This window comes from Pavona decussata, unplaced genomic scaffold (assembly GCF_977016875.1).
Source record: "Pavona decussata unplaced genomic scaffold, jaPavDecu1.1 SCAFFOLD_100, whole genome shotgun sequence".
Lineage (NCBI taxonomy): Eukaryota > Metazoa > Cnidaria > Anthozoa > Scleractinia > Agariciidae > Pavona > Pavona decussata.
In genome coordinates, this window is record NW_028145515.1 from 700,001 (window position 1) to 713,150 (window position 13,150).

Below are 13,150 nucleotides of genomic sequence, written 5' to 3' on the forward strand. Positions count from 1 at the left end.
AAAGGTTTTTTGTTTGGGGTAGTTAAATCTCTAGTTCAGTGGTAAAGGAAATATAAAAGCCATCAGAACAATCCAATTCTGGTTTGAAAAAACCCAAAATGCTACACCTTTCAAATAAAACCATCAGCTGGTACATTGACAGTTTGCAGTCAATTGCCTAGTAATCACAGTCATCTAAAGTCAGTTCAACATCAAACTAATGGATTTCCCAATACCATTAGTTAATTATGTCATACCTTGAAGTGTATGAGTGCATCATGCATCCATGGGGTTGCCAAAAACTTCTCCGCCATCGGCCAGACCGGAACATGCCATGGCAGTCGTCATCAGACCCTATCACCAAGACAATTCCTAACGGTCACTAAGGCCCGGTTCAAACACCATACTTCCAAGCCAAATTGAATTCGATGAATTAAGTTCATGTGAAGTACGGCGTCTGAATCAATCCAGATCAGCCAACCTAATTCAGATCGGCTCAGCCGTTTACGGCTTTTCCACCTGGCTCAGCCGGGAATAACGTCTGTGGTCCGGCTCTGATTCAGACGCCGTACTTCACATGAGCCGAATCAAATGGATAAATTATTACAAATCTGCAATTTTCTTCAGTCATAACATGCTTCAGTGTATTAACTTCGGCTGAATTAAGTTCGGCGTCTGAATCAATTCAGCCGGGATTAATAGTTTGGGTCAGTATTGTAATTTTCAGTTGGTTATTTATTATTGTTATTTATTTATTTTTAAATCCTTTGACTGCTGACAACTTTCATAAGAATCATCATATTGACGAAGGCAAATAAATTTGGTAAATGGTAAATGGTTAAAGGTCACAAATTACATTTCTACAGAAAACACGATAGTTTTACTGGCAGGAAATTCTGCCTTTTATAATATAAAACAGTACAAACTTTGTACTCTGATGAGAGGAAACTTAACGAAAATGAAATTCACGAAAATCCTTAGCTTGTGAAGCCACTAGCGTCTATAAATTCACAGAAGCCGTACCAGAATTTTTTTTTTTTTAAATGCAGGTACACGTATCAATTAGTTAATGAATTCAGTGAGAAAAACTGACAAACATATCGTATATCATACCAGTCTTTCAAACAATCAAGTCTTTAATTTTAACTTAATCAACGAAACGTTTAATTTACCAAACATTTCCGTAATCGGTGGGTATATTTTAAGATAATACTTCAAAAATCAAAGCGCCCATTTAAAAGGTCAGACGACTGTGAACGTTTGACGACAAATCACAAAAGTAATTGCGAACCGGTTAGTTTTCATTAGCATATTTTAAATTAAACTTTACCTTCTCGCAGAACCCGCGCAAGATGAACGAAAATTAGACAAAGAACAATGACAAAAGCCAGCGTTTTACACAAGATTTCTATCTTGGAAGCTGCCGACGACTGTTTTGAAGGGTCTTTTCCACGATCATTGTGTTCTTTGGGATTTTTTTCCACGTCGGAAAGGTGTAAAACAGGGGCAGCCACCTCCGAATTGGCCGCCATCTTGGTTTACAACAAAGTTTGTTTCCCAGGGCTCCCTCGGCTAAAGACTCTCGCAACAACGCGCAGCTGCGTGCCAAGGTCACTTGATAATACAATTCCAGGGTTTTGATTGGCTTGGCAGCCAGGTAGGATACGAGCAATGAAGCTATTAAATCGTCTTCCTGTCAAAACTCGTCCGAAAATCAGCAAGATCTAGCAATAGTTTTGGATACGGACCCTCGAGAAATAATTGTTAAATACTATCAGTATGACCACTGTGATACCAAGAAGAAGCTTACAAAATTTTTCATTTTAATTAAGACGATGAGAAGTCCAAAGACTATTGCAGCAAGGCTGACACAACGTAATATATTTAAGAAGACTCTCTGGCTTTTCTGATTGAATCATTGAATCAGGAAAGCCAGAGAGTCTTTTCTTATAGATTTAGCGGGGACCTTGGAACCCCACGGTTTAAATAGACGGGATGAATTATAATTTTTTTAAATTTTTTTATTTTATTTTACTTATTTTCTTATCTTTTGGTACCACCTTGTAAACGTCATTTCCGCCGCTCCTATGTATTGCAACATCCTCCATAATATAATATTGTTATTTAATTTATACAATTTAGTAACATCTAAACCTGAAGAAGGCTGGTTTGGCCAGCCGAAATATTTTTTTAAAATATATTACGTTGTGTCAGCTTTGCAGTAGTCTTTGGAGTTCTCGTCGTCTATTTTTCAAGTTTGGCTGATTAGATCTCCTGTAAGATCCAACGTACAAGCAAGCAGGATCTTCGTTCTAGGCTTTTGCAGTTTTTAAAGTTTTCATTTTAAGAACGTTGAAGTAATCACGTTGTTGTACGACTATGTAGTGATACGACCGGATTTGAAATAAAACGGCCACGGAGAAATTGATTATGACTGGAAAGAATTGCGGAAGAAAAGACGCATTTGTTCAGAACGACATGAAGGGAAAAGGCACACAGGAAATTTTTATTATTATTTTATTTATTATTCTTTAAATTGTTTCTTTCAGTTTTTCCTGTCTAAAACAACACGAAGCACAGTAAAGATAAGTTCTTCTGGGTCCCAGCCAATCTAGTTCCCAGTGTCTCTCTTCTTCACATGCCAGGGTGGGACGTTAGGAGGTTGGGTCCCAGCAGGGTGAAGCGCTGAATGCTGAACTAAAGGCTCAAAAACGTGAAAAAAAAATAATAATAAAAAAAGGGAGTCACAAAAGAAAATAATTAGAAGTACCACACAACTTCTCGCTGACTTATAACCTCCTTTTATTTACCGTACAGTTATCATAGACTACAAAACAGTGATCATTTTTGTGTTGGTCTGTCAAACGCATGCGCACGATCTTCAAGCGAAAGGTCTAGATCTGGACATGCCTCTTCATTGATTTAAGGGAAAAAATTAATAAGAAAAACCGGACTTTTCAGTCGCAGGCTACAGCTGTTACGGCTAGGTATTTTTTGACAAACCTCTTTTTAAGGTTTTTGGGCCTTCCGAGCCTAATATGGAACCATATTTCACAACCTTTCAGTGCATAACTTATTTTTCTTTTGTAATATTTTATTATAATACTGTATTCACCTTTTAAAAATTTAGGTTAACCACTAAAATGACCAATTATTAAAAGTCGAAAAAGTTCGGCTTTTCTACTTGATATATTTTAAGAGTTTTCAGTAAGGCTTATCAATATGATGATTTTTCTTGGCTTTGAACCAGTTCCCTGCGAGAAGAGGTTCCATGGTCACCCGACGAAAGTTAACCTCGCTTTACGGACACTGGTTATCTGCGCCGGCACTGTGTAAAGTGTCTGGTATTCTGTCCGTCTGGCTGAACCACAAACTGAAAATGTCAGTACAGAGCAAAGTCACAGGTTGTATTAATCGATTACGTTGTCAGTCTCGTTATAAACACTGAGAGAAAAGCACTATTTGAAGGAGCGTAAGGTTTATTCTATTAGGGGATGCGGTGTGGCCTATTGGTTAGGGCGTCGATTTTGTTATCTTGGCGTCCCAGGCTCAACAGCTCTCTCTGACCACTTGGATTTGTTCCACAAAAGCCCCGCTTTCAAATCGAAGGCCACGCTTTGTAAATAGCCAACTGGTTTGCCTGTTCCACCAGTTGGGATTTTTATCAAATGTTATGTTCAGTTTGTATATTTATTTCACTGGTTTATAGTGTCCCAAATAAGCGCTACGCTGCTAAATAAGTCATTATTAATTATTACCATTATCATTATTATTCAGTTTGAACTTAAAGTGATACCACGATCAAAACTTGATGTCACGTATGAAACAAAAATGCGTCTTTACAGCTTATCCAATGTGGCTGTACCTGTCTTGGTCACTGAAATGAAGTTTGGGCACCGCAAATTGAAAATATTGAACTTTGAAAAGTGGTGTTTTTCTAGTCCGCCATTATGAATTTATGTTCCTGTGAGCCCACGGTATGAAAGAGATTGGAGTTGCGGTAATTTTATTCAAACTTGTTGTGTTTTTGTCGTGACGTTATTCTCGCAAATCGCTGATCAAGCGAGCACATGTAGTTCTTCCACAGTTAGGATAAACAATTAATTTACATGTGTCGATAAAACATGTGTCTGTAACGTTTATGTCAGTGACCGCGGAGGGGGAGGGGCTGGGGGGCTTTAGTCCCCCCCTCCAATTTTTGGATAGTTGAAAAAATACTATTTTATTTTACTTAAAGGGGACGTATCTTATTAGGTTTTTTGATATCTTTTGTTAATAATGAGGAAATAAGACCTTCGATCACCTGCCAAATAATTATAGAATGACGAGAGGAACGAAATCAACTCAATTCTTGAAAGAAATGTCGGGAAAGAAGCACTGATGTGCGTGACGTAGAATATTAACTTGGAAATTTGATGAACAATGTCACGAAATAGTAACGCGAGCAATACTTTAAAATTAGTGAGCAAAGCAGATTGCACAATTGTACTCCGGGAAAGTCCGAAGTTAATACACTGCATGACAATGATGTAACTGCACGCGTAGACCCGCGTAGTATTAAGCTAAATAAGGAAGAGAAACGCGTGTAATTGTGTAATTGAAATTAAATTTAGTAGCATTACAATAGTGTAGGCTTGGGATTATACTGTGCTCGTGATTGTAGTAAAAATACTTGTTGCGCAAATAGAACCTAGAAAATCTTAGTACAATTGTAATGTAAGATCAGATCGATTAAGAACGAATTGTGAACGGAACTGTGCATCGCGAATATTGTAGATTGGATCAGAGATTTTCAGATTGTGAATGTTAAATAAATCTTCAGAAAAGGAAAGAATTACAGTCCTCTTCAGTTTGTGAACCGGCAAGTGCGGAGTTCATGAAAGATTCCGCGACACTTGGTCCTTCGAGCCGGATTGGAAATGACCGCGGAGGTTGGAAAAAAGAAAAAGCGACGAGGAGGCCATCGATTGTACCTTGCTGGAATCCTCCCAGATGTAGAAGCCAGTCTTGAACATTACACCGTGGAAAGGAAGGCAGAGCTGGCGAAATGGAAACACACGCTAAAAGAGCAGTTGGAAAAGATAGCGCCCCTCGACTTAGAGATCCTGGCCTTGATGGGAGACGACGAAAAGGTGACGGAGGAGGATATGGCCAGAGAGATAGACGAGAGCAGCCGTCTTGCGTCGGACATAAAGTGCAAGTTGGCTGCGATCGAAGAACTGTTAACCGCACCGCAAATACCACAAGTACAAAATGTACCGCAGCACCAGAATTCGCCGCCAATGCAGACCGGACAAGCAAGCCAGCATAAATCCGTCCGAGCGAGACTGCCGAAACTGGAGGTGCGTAAATTTGACGGAAAAGTGCACGAGTGGCAAGAGCTTTGGGACTCGTTTGAGAGCGCCATACATCGAAATGACATGCTAGAAAACGTCGACAAGTTTTCTTATCTTAGAGGTTTGCTTGTGGGACCGGCCAGATCGGCGATCGCGGGTTTCGCTTTAACGTCCGCAAACTATCAAGCAGCGGTGGAACTGTTGAACAAACGATATGGAAAGAAGGAGGCGATCCAGCGAGCGTACGTGAATGAACTTTTGAATGTTCAACCTGTATACAACGAGAGAGACGCGCCGAGACTTCGGAGCTTGTACGATTTCCTGGAAACCAAACACAGAGCCTTGCAAGCACTTGGAGTAGACGAGACCACTTATTCAGCGATAGTTGTACCATCTGTCCTGGAAAAATTGCCGCAGACGCTGCGTTTGACCATTACGCGAGGTAAAGATCATCATCAGTGGAACTTGAGAGACTTGTTGGAAGGCCTGGAACAAGAAGTAGAATTACGAGAAGAGTACAATGACAGCGCACGTCAAAAGAACTCGGCTGGAGACTTCCGGAGAAAAAACAATGTAGCCACACTGTATGCAGGAAACACACGGAAAGCGGCGAAAGAAAGGAACTGTGCCTTCTGTTTAGGAGAGCATCCACACGAAGACTGCAGAAAGGTCCAGGACATCGAGGAGCGTAAGCAATTGTTGTTTAAATACGGTAGATGCTTTAAATGTTTAAGAAAGGGACATTTATCCAAAGACTGTACTGATCGTAGTGTAACATGTAAGCATTGTAATTGTAAACATCATTCGGCGATTTGCATCGCCTCCCAAGGGAATTTAAGAACGACAGAAATCGGAACCCAAGGGGCCCAGGGTGGTGCAGAACGAGTGGGAAATAGTATGCACGTCGGGACTGGGAACAGTGTAGCCTTACAAACGGCTCAGGCTCAACTAGCGGGGAAGGGTCGCGCTAGAATTAGAGTGCTTTTTGATTCGGCTAGTCATAAGTCCTTTGTTACTTCCCGCGCGGTAGAATCGTTCGGATTGCGATCTGTTAGAAGGGAATGGTTGACAGTTAACACCTTTGGCCAAAGGGCTACTGGATCAAACCTGCGGGATGTAGTTGAAATAGATTTGACCCCAGTGGGTGGGGGGAAGGTTATGCGCATCGAAGCTTTTGTTGTTCCCGAAATTTCGCGCGTGCAGAACGAACATCTGGAAATTGCGCGTAAGGACTACCCGCATTTGGCGCAAATATGGCTGTCCGACGTTTGCAAGGGAAGCGAACAGTTAGAGATAGATGTATTGATAGGGGCAGACTATTTGTGGAGTTTTCAGACAGGCAAGATAGTCCGGGGGGAAGTAGACGAGCCAGTCGCAGTAGAGACAGAGTTAGGATGGGTTCTCTCCGGACCCTTGACATTTAAACAGCCAGCAGATAGACCGCAGGAAGTTAACGTAAATTTTGTTGGCAGAGACAGTGTATCATTAGAGAGTTTAGAAGGGAATGTCCAAAGGTTGTGGGACTTAGAAACCCTAGGAATTAAAGAGAGTGATGGAGTGTATGAAGAGTTTGTAGACAGTATTGCCTTCAACGGTAATAGGTATTCACTTAAGCTCCCCTGGAAGGAAGGTCAGGATAGTTTGCCAAGCAATTACGAGTTGAGTTTGTCGCGCATGAAGAGTCAGATTAGGAAGCTTAGAAAGGAACCAGACATTTTGCAGGAGTACGACTCAGTTATAAAGGAACAGTTAGATTCGGGAGTGATAGAGAAAGTCGCACAGTTAGAAGAGACAGATAGGGGTCACTATATTCCCCATTTAGCAGTCATACGCAGAGAGGCGAGCACCACGAAACTGAGAGTTGTGTATGACGCGTCCGCAAAGGCAGGAAAGGGGGGGACATCTCTGAACGATTGCCTACACAAGGGACCCTCCCTCAACCCTTTATTGTTTGACATCCTGCTTAGATTCAGAGAGAAGAGAGTGGCGTTGATAGGGGACATAGAAAAGGCGTTTCTTAACATTGAGGTAGACAGTGCAGACAGGGATTATCTTAGATTTTTGTGGTTAGAAAACGTGAGCGATCCTTGTAGTCGAATTGCAGTGTACCGCTTTTGCCGTGTTGTGTTCGGTTTAAATGCGTCTCCGTTTCTGTTAAACGCCACGCTGAGACACCACATTTCGAAGTTTAAGGATGAAGACCCAGAATTTGTGCGAAAGATGATCGAAGGTTTCTACGTTGACGACTTGGTAACGGGCGATAGCAACACGAGCGACACGTACACATTGTACGAGAAATCCAAACAGAGGATGGCCAGTGGGGGTTTCAAATTGAGAAAGTGGATGACGAATGACAAAGTGTTGAGAGAACGCATTGCGCAGATTGAGAGTAACGCAACGGAAAGCGCGATCGTGACCAGCGAAGAAGAGAGCTACGCAAAGTTCATCTTAGGTTCGGGGCAGGCTAGCAAGAGCTGTCCAAAGGTCTTGGGGCTTCCGTGGGATTGTGAGAAAGATGTTATTCAGTTTAGTTTTGAGAAGCTTGCAAGCAAAGCCCTGGACATGCACCCGACCAAGCGAAGTTTGTTAAGTCTGCTAGCAAGCATTTTTGACCCCCTGGGAATCATTAGCCCCATCATTGTGTGCATGAAAATATTGTTTCAAGAATTGTGTTGTGAAAATTTCGACTGGGATAGTAAACTCGAGGGGAAAGTAAAGAAGAAATGGGACGAATGGATTGAAGACTTATCCAAAATAAGAGGTATTACGATCAGTAGGTGTATTTGGGACCATCCAAAACAAGAGGTGCTTAATTGTTACTTGCATGGGTTCGGCGATGCCAGTAACAAAGCTTACTGCGCTGTTGTGTACTTGGTATACAACACGCCAGTAGGGGTTTTCGTGAGAATGTTGACCTCAAGGTCACGGGTAGCACCTCTGAAAGCGTTAACTATTCCCCGTCTAGAACTCATGTCCGCTAGAATTTTGGCGCAATTAATGAACACCGTGATGAAAGCATTAGAAACGGAAGTGAAGCTCAGCGGAACCAGATACTGGTTGGATAGCAAAACTGCTCTCTGCTGGATTCGAAACGGGGGGGAGTGGAAACAATTTGTCCGTCACAGGGTAAACGAAATTCTGAAGCTCACAAAGAAAGAAGACTGGAGATATTGCCCTGGTGAGCAGAACCCGGCAGATGTTGGTTCCAGAGGAGCGCTTGGATCGAAACTAAAAGATGACGAGCTGTGGTGGAACGGACCGCAATGGTTGTCAGAAGGAGAAGACAGGTGGCCACGCGTAGAGAGTGTCGTCAGCACACCAGAAAGTGAAGAAGAAGCTAAGAAGACCGCCAACGTGATGGTAGTAGACGTTCAGAACCAACCCAGTGTTGCGAATCTTGTTGACATCAATCGCCATGGAAGGCTAGAGAAGCTACTCAGAGTGACAGCATGGGTGTTCCGTTTTATCCGAAATTCGAGACCGAACCGAACCGAGACAGCTAGACGGAAGGGAAGACTGACACGAGAAGAATTAGTCGGGGCCGAAAGTGAATGGGTGAAAGCGGCGCAAGCTGACCTGAGAAGTAAGGGTAACTTCCAACAGCTAAAGACCGAGCTCGGCCTAGAAGAGAGTGCAGGAATTCTGAGATGTACCGGAAGACTCGTCAATTCAGATTTGGAGTTTGATGCGCGAAGACCAGTCATTCTCCCAAGGGATCACGCGTTAAGCATTATGCTCATAGAAGAGTGTCACAAGAAGGTGTTGCACAGTGGTGTGAGAGCAACGCTTGCGGAGTTGAGGTCGAGGTATTGGATCCCGAAGGGCAGACAGTGCGTGAAAAAGGTTTTGAGCAAATGCGTAATCTGCAAGAAACAAGAAGGGAAGGCTTACAGCGCGCCGCAGACCGCCGCATTGCCAGATTTTAGAGTAAGAGAAGCGCCAGCGTTTTCGAAAGTAGGCGTAGATTTTGCGGGTCCGCTCTATGTTAAGGCACAAGCTGGGGGAATGAGAAAGGCGTACATTACATTGTTTTCCTGCTGCGTAACTAGAGCGATACATTTAGAATTAGTTGAAGACCTATCTTCCGAGGCCTTCAGACGAGCGTTAAGAAGATTTTCAGCGAGACGAGGCACGCCGACATTGATCGTATCAGACAACGCGAAAACCTTCCAAGCGACCGAAAAAGCGCTTAACAATCTTTTTAGCCACCCAGAGGTAGCTAGTGAGCTAGACAGACAGCGAATTGAGTGGAGATTTAATTTAGAGAGATCACCCTGGTGGGGAGGATTTTTCGAGAGAATGGTTGGAAGTGTGAAAGCTTGTCTCAGGAAGGTGTTAGGAAATGCATGACTTACATTTGACGAGCTGCGAACGGTGTTAGTGGAGGTAGAAGGAACGTTAAATTCCCGTCCGCTTACGTACGAGTACAATGAGGTAGAACATGAAGCTTTAACACCTTCACATTTAATCCTTGGTAGAAGGATTAAGTCTATGCCAGACGAGATAGCGGAAGAGCCAGAAGCGAACGAGAGTAGTTGTTCAGAGAGGTTTAGATATTTGACAGTGAAGTTAGCGCATTTTTGGAAGAGATGGAGAAACGAGTACCTGGTGAATCTAAGGGAGTTTCACCGCCTGAAGGTAGATCGCAAAGACAGGCAGATTCAGACAGGAGACGTAGTAACTGTGTTTGAGGAAGACAAAAAGAGAGGAGAGTGGAAAATTGCAGTGGTTGAGAGTCTTATCAAGGGCACAGATAACGTTGTTAGGGGAGCAAACGTAAGAGTCATTGTCAAGGGTAGACCGATGCGTATTTCCCGACCAGTTCAAAAGTTGTACCCCTTAGAAGTAAAATGTGCCATACAAGGGAACGGCCAAATTGGTCAAACTGGGAACCGTAAATTTGAACGGGATCATACTACACCTCTTAGACGTAACCCTAGCAGATCTGCTGCTTTAGATGCTAGGTGGAAATCGAAACATATGCTTTGACTCGTAGACGAGTCAAGGGGGGGAGAGTGTCGGGAAAGAAGCACTGATGTGCGTGACGTAGAATATTAACTTGGAAATTTGATGAACAATGTCACGAAATAGTAACGCGAGCAATACTTTAAAATTAGTGAGCAAAGCAGATTGCACAATTGTACTCCGGGAAAGTCCGAAGTTAATACACTGCATGACAATGATGTAACTGCACGCGTAGACCCGCGTAGTATTAAGCTAAATAAGGAAGAGAAACGCGTGTAATTGTGTAATTGAAATTAAATTTAGTAGCATTACAATAGTGTAGGCTTGGGATTATACTGTGCTCGTGATTGTAGTAAAAATACTTGTTGCGCAAATAGAACCTAGAAAATCTTAGTACAATTGTAATGTAAGATCAGATCGATTAAGAACGAATTGTGAACGGAACTGTGCATCGCGAATATTGTAGATTGGATCAGAGATTGTCAGATTGTGAATGTTAAATAAATCTTCAGAAAAGGAAAGAATTACAGTCCTCTTCAGTTTGTGAACCGGCAAGTGCGGAGTTCATGAAAGATTCCGCGACAAGAAACAACTTGTGATGGTACTGGTAATGGTAATGCATTTATATACCGCATTTTCTATTTATATATATTCAAATGCGGTTCACATCAGCATATGTCCATTACTGACCTCATCCTACCCACCCAGCCCATGAAATCATGAAACATCACAAAGACCAGACCAGCACACCGGGAACTCCATGCCCTACTCTTTGCGATTAGTGTCTGGGTTATTTAGCGTCCCACAGGTTTATGAACATTGAAGTGTTGTGAGACGGGGCCTACGGTTTATCGTCCTTATCCGAGAAGACTAAAAAGTCTAACCATTTGCAGATGTTATTACAAAGGCAGCACTCTCTCCTCAGTTATTTAAAGACCCTGAGTGTTGGTCCGGCCGGGGTTTAAACCCACGACCTCCCGCACGGTAGTCCGATGCTCAATCAACTGAGCTAACCGGTCGGCGGTTGGCTTAGGTTGTGATCTGTTCTAGCACATTTTGGAAACAAAAATGCGAGAACTTGAAAAACATTAGCCTAATATTTTTCAAGTTTCATTCCAAACCGGCCTACCCTGTCTCTGGCCAGAGGCACTAATCGACAGTTTTATTGCACTGGGGTGATAATTTTTAACAAACTTGACAATTATTTCGTTTGTGTCTGCTGACAGTCAAACATTTTTGGGTTTTGAAATGACAGCAATTTACGTGATACTTTCCCTTTAACCATATCCATCACTTACAGAAACAACTTACCTTACATATTATTATTAAAGGGGAAGTATCACGAGAATTTGATGTCATTTGAAAACCCAAAAACGTTTGTCTATCAACAGAAACAAGAAAATATTTGTCTAGTTTTGTTATTAATTATCACCCTAGCAAAACAAAACTTTCGATTAGTTCCTCTAGTCAGAGACAGAGTAGGTCGGAATGGATTGAAACTTGAAAAATGTTACGCTAATTTTTTTCAAGTTCTCGCATTTTTGTTTCCAAAATGCGCTAGAACAGATCAAAAGATGTTCCTTTCAAGAATTGAGTTGATTCGGCTTTCCTCTCGTTGTTCTAGAATTATTTTGTAGCTAAGTTAAGGTCTTACTGGTCTTATTTCACTATTTTTAAGAAAAGAGGTCAAAAACACCATGACACTTCCCCTTTAAGTATATTAAGCTTTTCTCCGACAAACCCGACAATTTCAGAGAGTTTAGGCTGGTTTCCATATGATCGCGGATCGCAGATCGCAAATCGCAGATCGCAATAAGGTCTGCGATCGTCTGCGATCATATGGAAACCAGCCTTTAGATAGAACATGGTTCTATCTTCTGCGATCGACTGCGATTGCGATCGCAGGATCGCAGACGATCGCAGAAGTAGTTTCCATATGATCGCAGACGATCGCAGACGATCGCAGACCTTATTGCGATCTGCGATCTGCGATCCGCGATCATATGGAAACCAGCCTTTTGTCGTTAGTTTTGCTGCTGAACGGACGAAAAGATTTCAACCGTGAAATAGCGTAAAGTGTCGATAGTAACGACTAAGGTGGCCCATAAGGGACATGCTGTAAATAAAAAAGACTGCTGCAAATTTATAAAAGTTGCTGCAAATTTATAAAAGTTCCGGGAAAAGTTGCTGATCATGAAGGGAAAAACTCAAATATACCGAATCTCTATTTTCTTTATGATCATTCTGAGCCGTTAGGGGAAGTTCCCGGGGGGGAGGGGACTCCCATATGAAACAGACGGGGATGTTCGTCGTCTCGCTTAGGGGTGTAAATTTTGGATTTTGGTCTCGCTTAGGGTGTTCCAGACAAAGCGCCAATATTTTAAGCCACCACGGTCTCGTTTAGGGTTCCGTGAAGAAACACAGAAATACGCGAAGAGAAACAGAAGTCAAGTTTTCTTTTTAACGTGTTTTATTTACCGCATTAGGGGTCAAAATTTGCTTAAGCCACGCCCAGATTGGTCTCCTTTAAGGGTCACAAAAAGCTTGAGCCACACCCAGATGGTCTCCTTTAGGGGTTTAATTCAAAATTTCCGACGAGCATCCCCGTCAGTTCCATATGGGAGTCCCCCCCTCCGGGGGGAAGTTCTTCATATGCCATTTAGCCTGCGTAGCAGTCGTTTCCGTTTCCTTTGAGCACGAAAAGACGCGGGAGGGCATTGGGCAAAAGGGAGCAAAAAATTAGGAGCCGGGGGGGAGGGCCACTTTTTTAGCTCCTTTTTGCCCAATGCCCTCGCGCGCTTGCCCCGCCTGGCTAAAAGGAAATGGAAACGACTGCTACGCAGGCTATATGCTAGCTCTGTGGCATTTGT

At 42.6% G+C, this 13,150-nt stretch overlaps 3 protein-coding genes across 4 annotated transcripts in view; 2 read left to right on the forward strand and 1 right to left on the reverse strand.

The window, feature by feature from the left end:
• Window positions 1-1,553, reverse strand: part of LOC146472202 (N-acetylneuraminate (7)9-O-acetyltransferase-like) — a 26,726-nt gene extending 25,173 nt beyond the window's left edge. For both annotated transcript variants that reach the window (XM_085119608.1, XM_085119607.1), the window contains exons 1-2: window positions 1,310-1,553; window positions 237-333 (exon numbers count right to left, since the gene is read on the reverse strand). In XM_085119608.1, coding sequence (XP_084975734.1) covers window positions 237-333; window positions 1,310-1,511 — 299 coding nt within the window. In that variant the 5' untranslated portion in view covers window positions 1,512-1,553. The remainder of the gene's footprint in view (window positions 1-236; window positions 334-1,309) is intronic.
• A 2,769-nt stretch (window positions 1,554-4,322) lies between these two features.
• On the forward strand, window positions 4,323-10,804 carry LOC146472203 (uncharacterized). The gene is made up of 2 exons (XM_085119560.1): window positions 4,323-9,749; window positions 9,954-10,804. The coding sequence occupies exon 1, from the start codon at window positions 4,899-4,901 to the stop codon at window positions 9,663-9,665; it is 4,767 nt and encodes a 1,588-aa protein (XP_084975686.1). The 5' UTR covers window positions 4,323-4,898; the 3' UTR covers window positions 9,666-9,749; window positions 9,954-10,804.
• On the forward strand, window positions 9,807-10,304 carry LOC146472204 (uncharacterized). The gene has a single exon (XM_085119528.1). It carries the CDS (start codon window positions 9,807-9,809, stop codon window positions 10,302-10,304), a length of 498 nt encoding a protein of 165 aa, XP_084975654.1.
• Window positions 10,805-13,150: the final 2,346 nt, after the last annotated feature.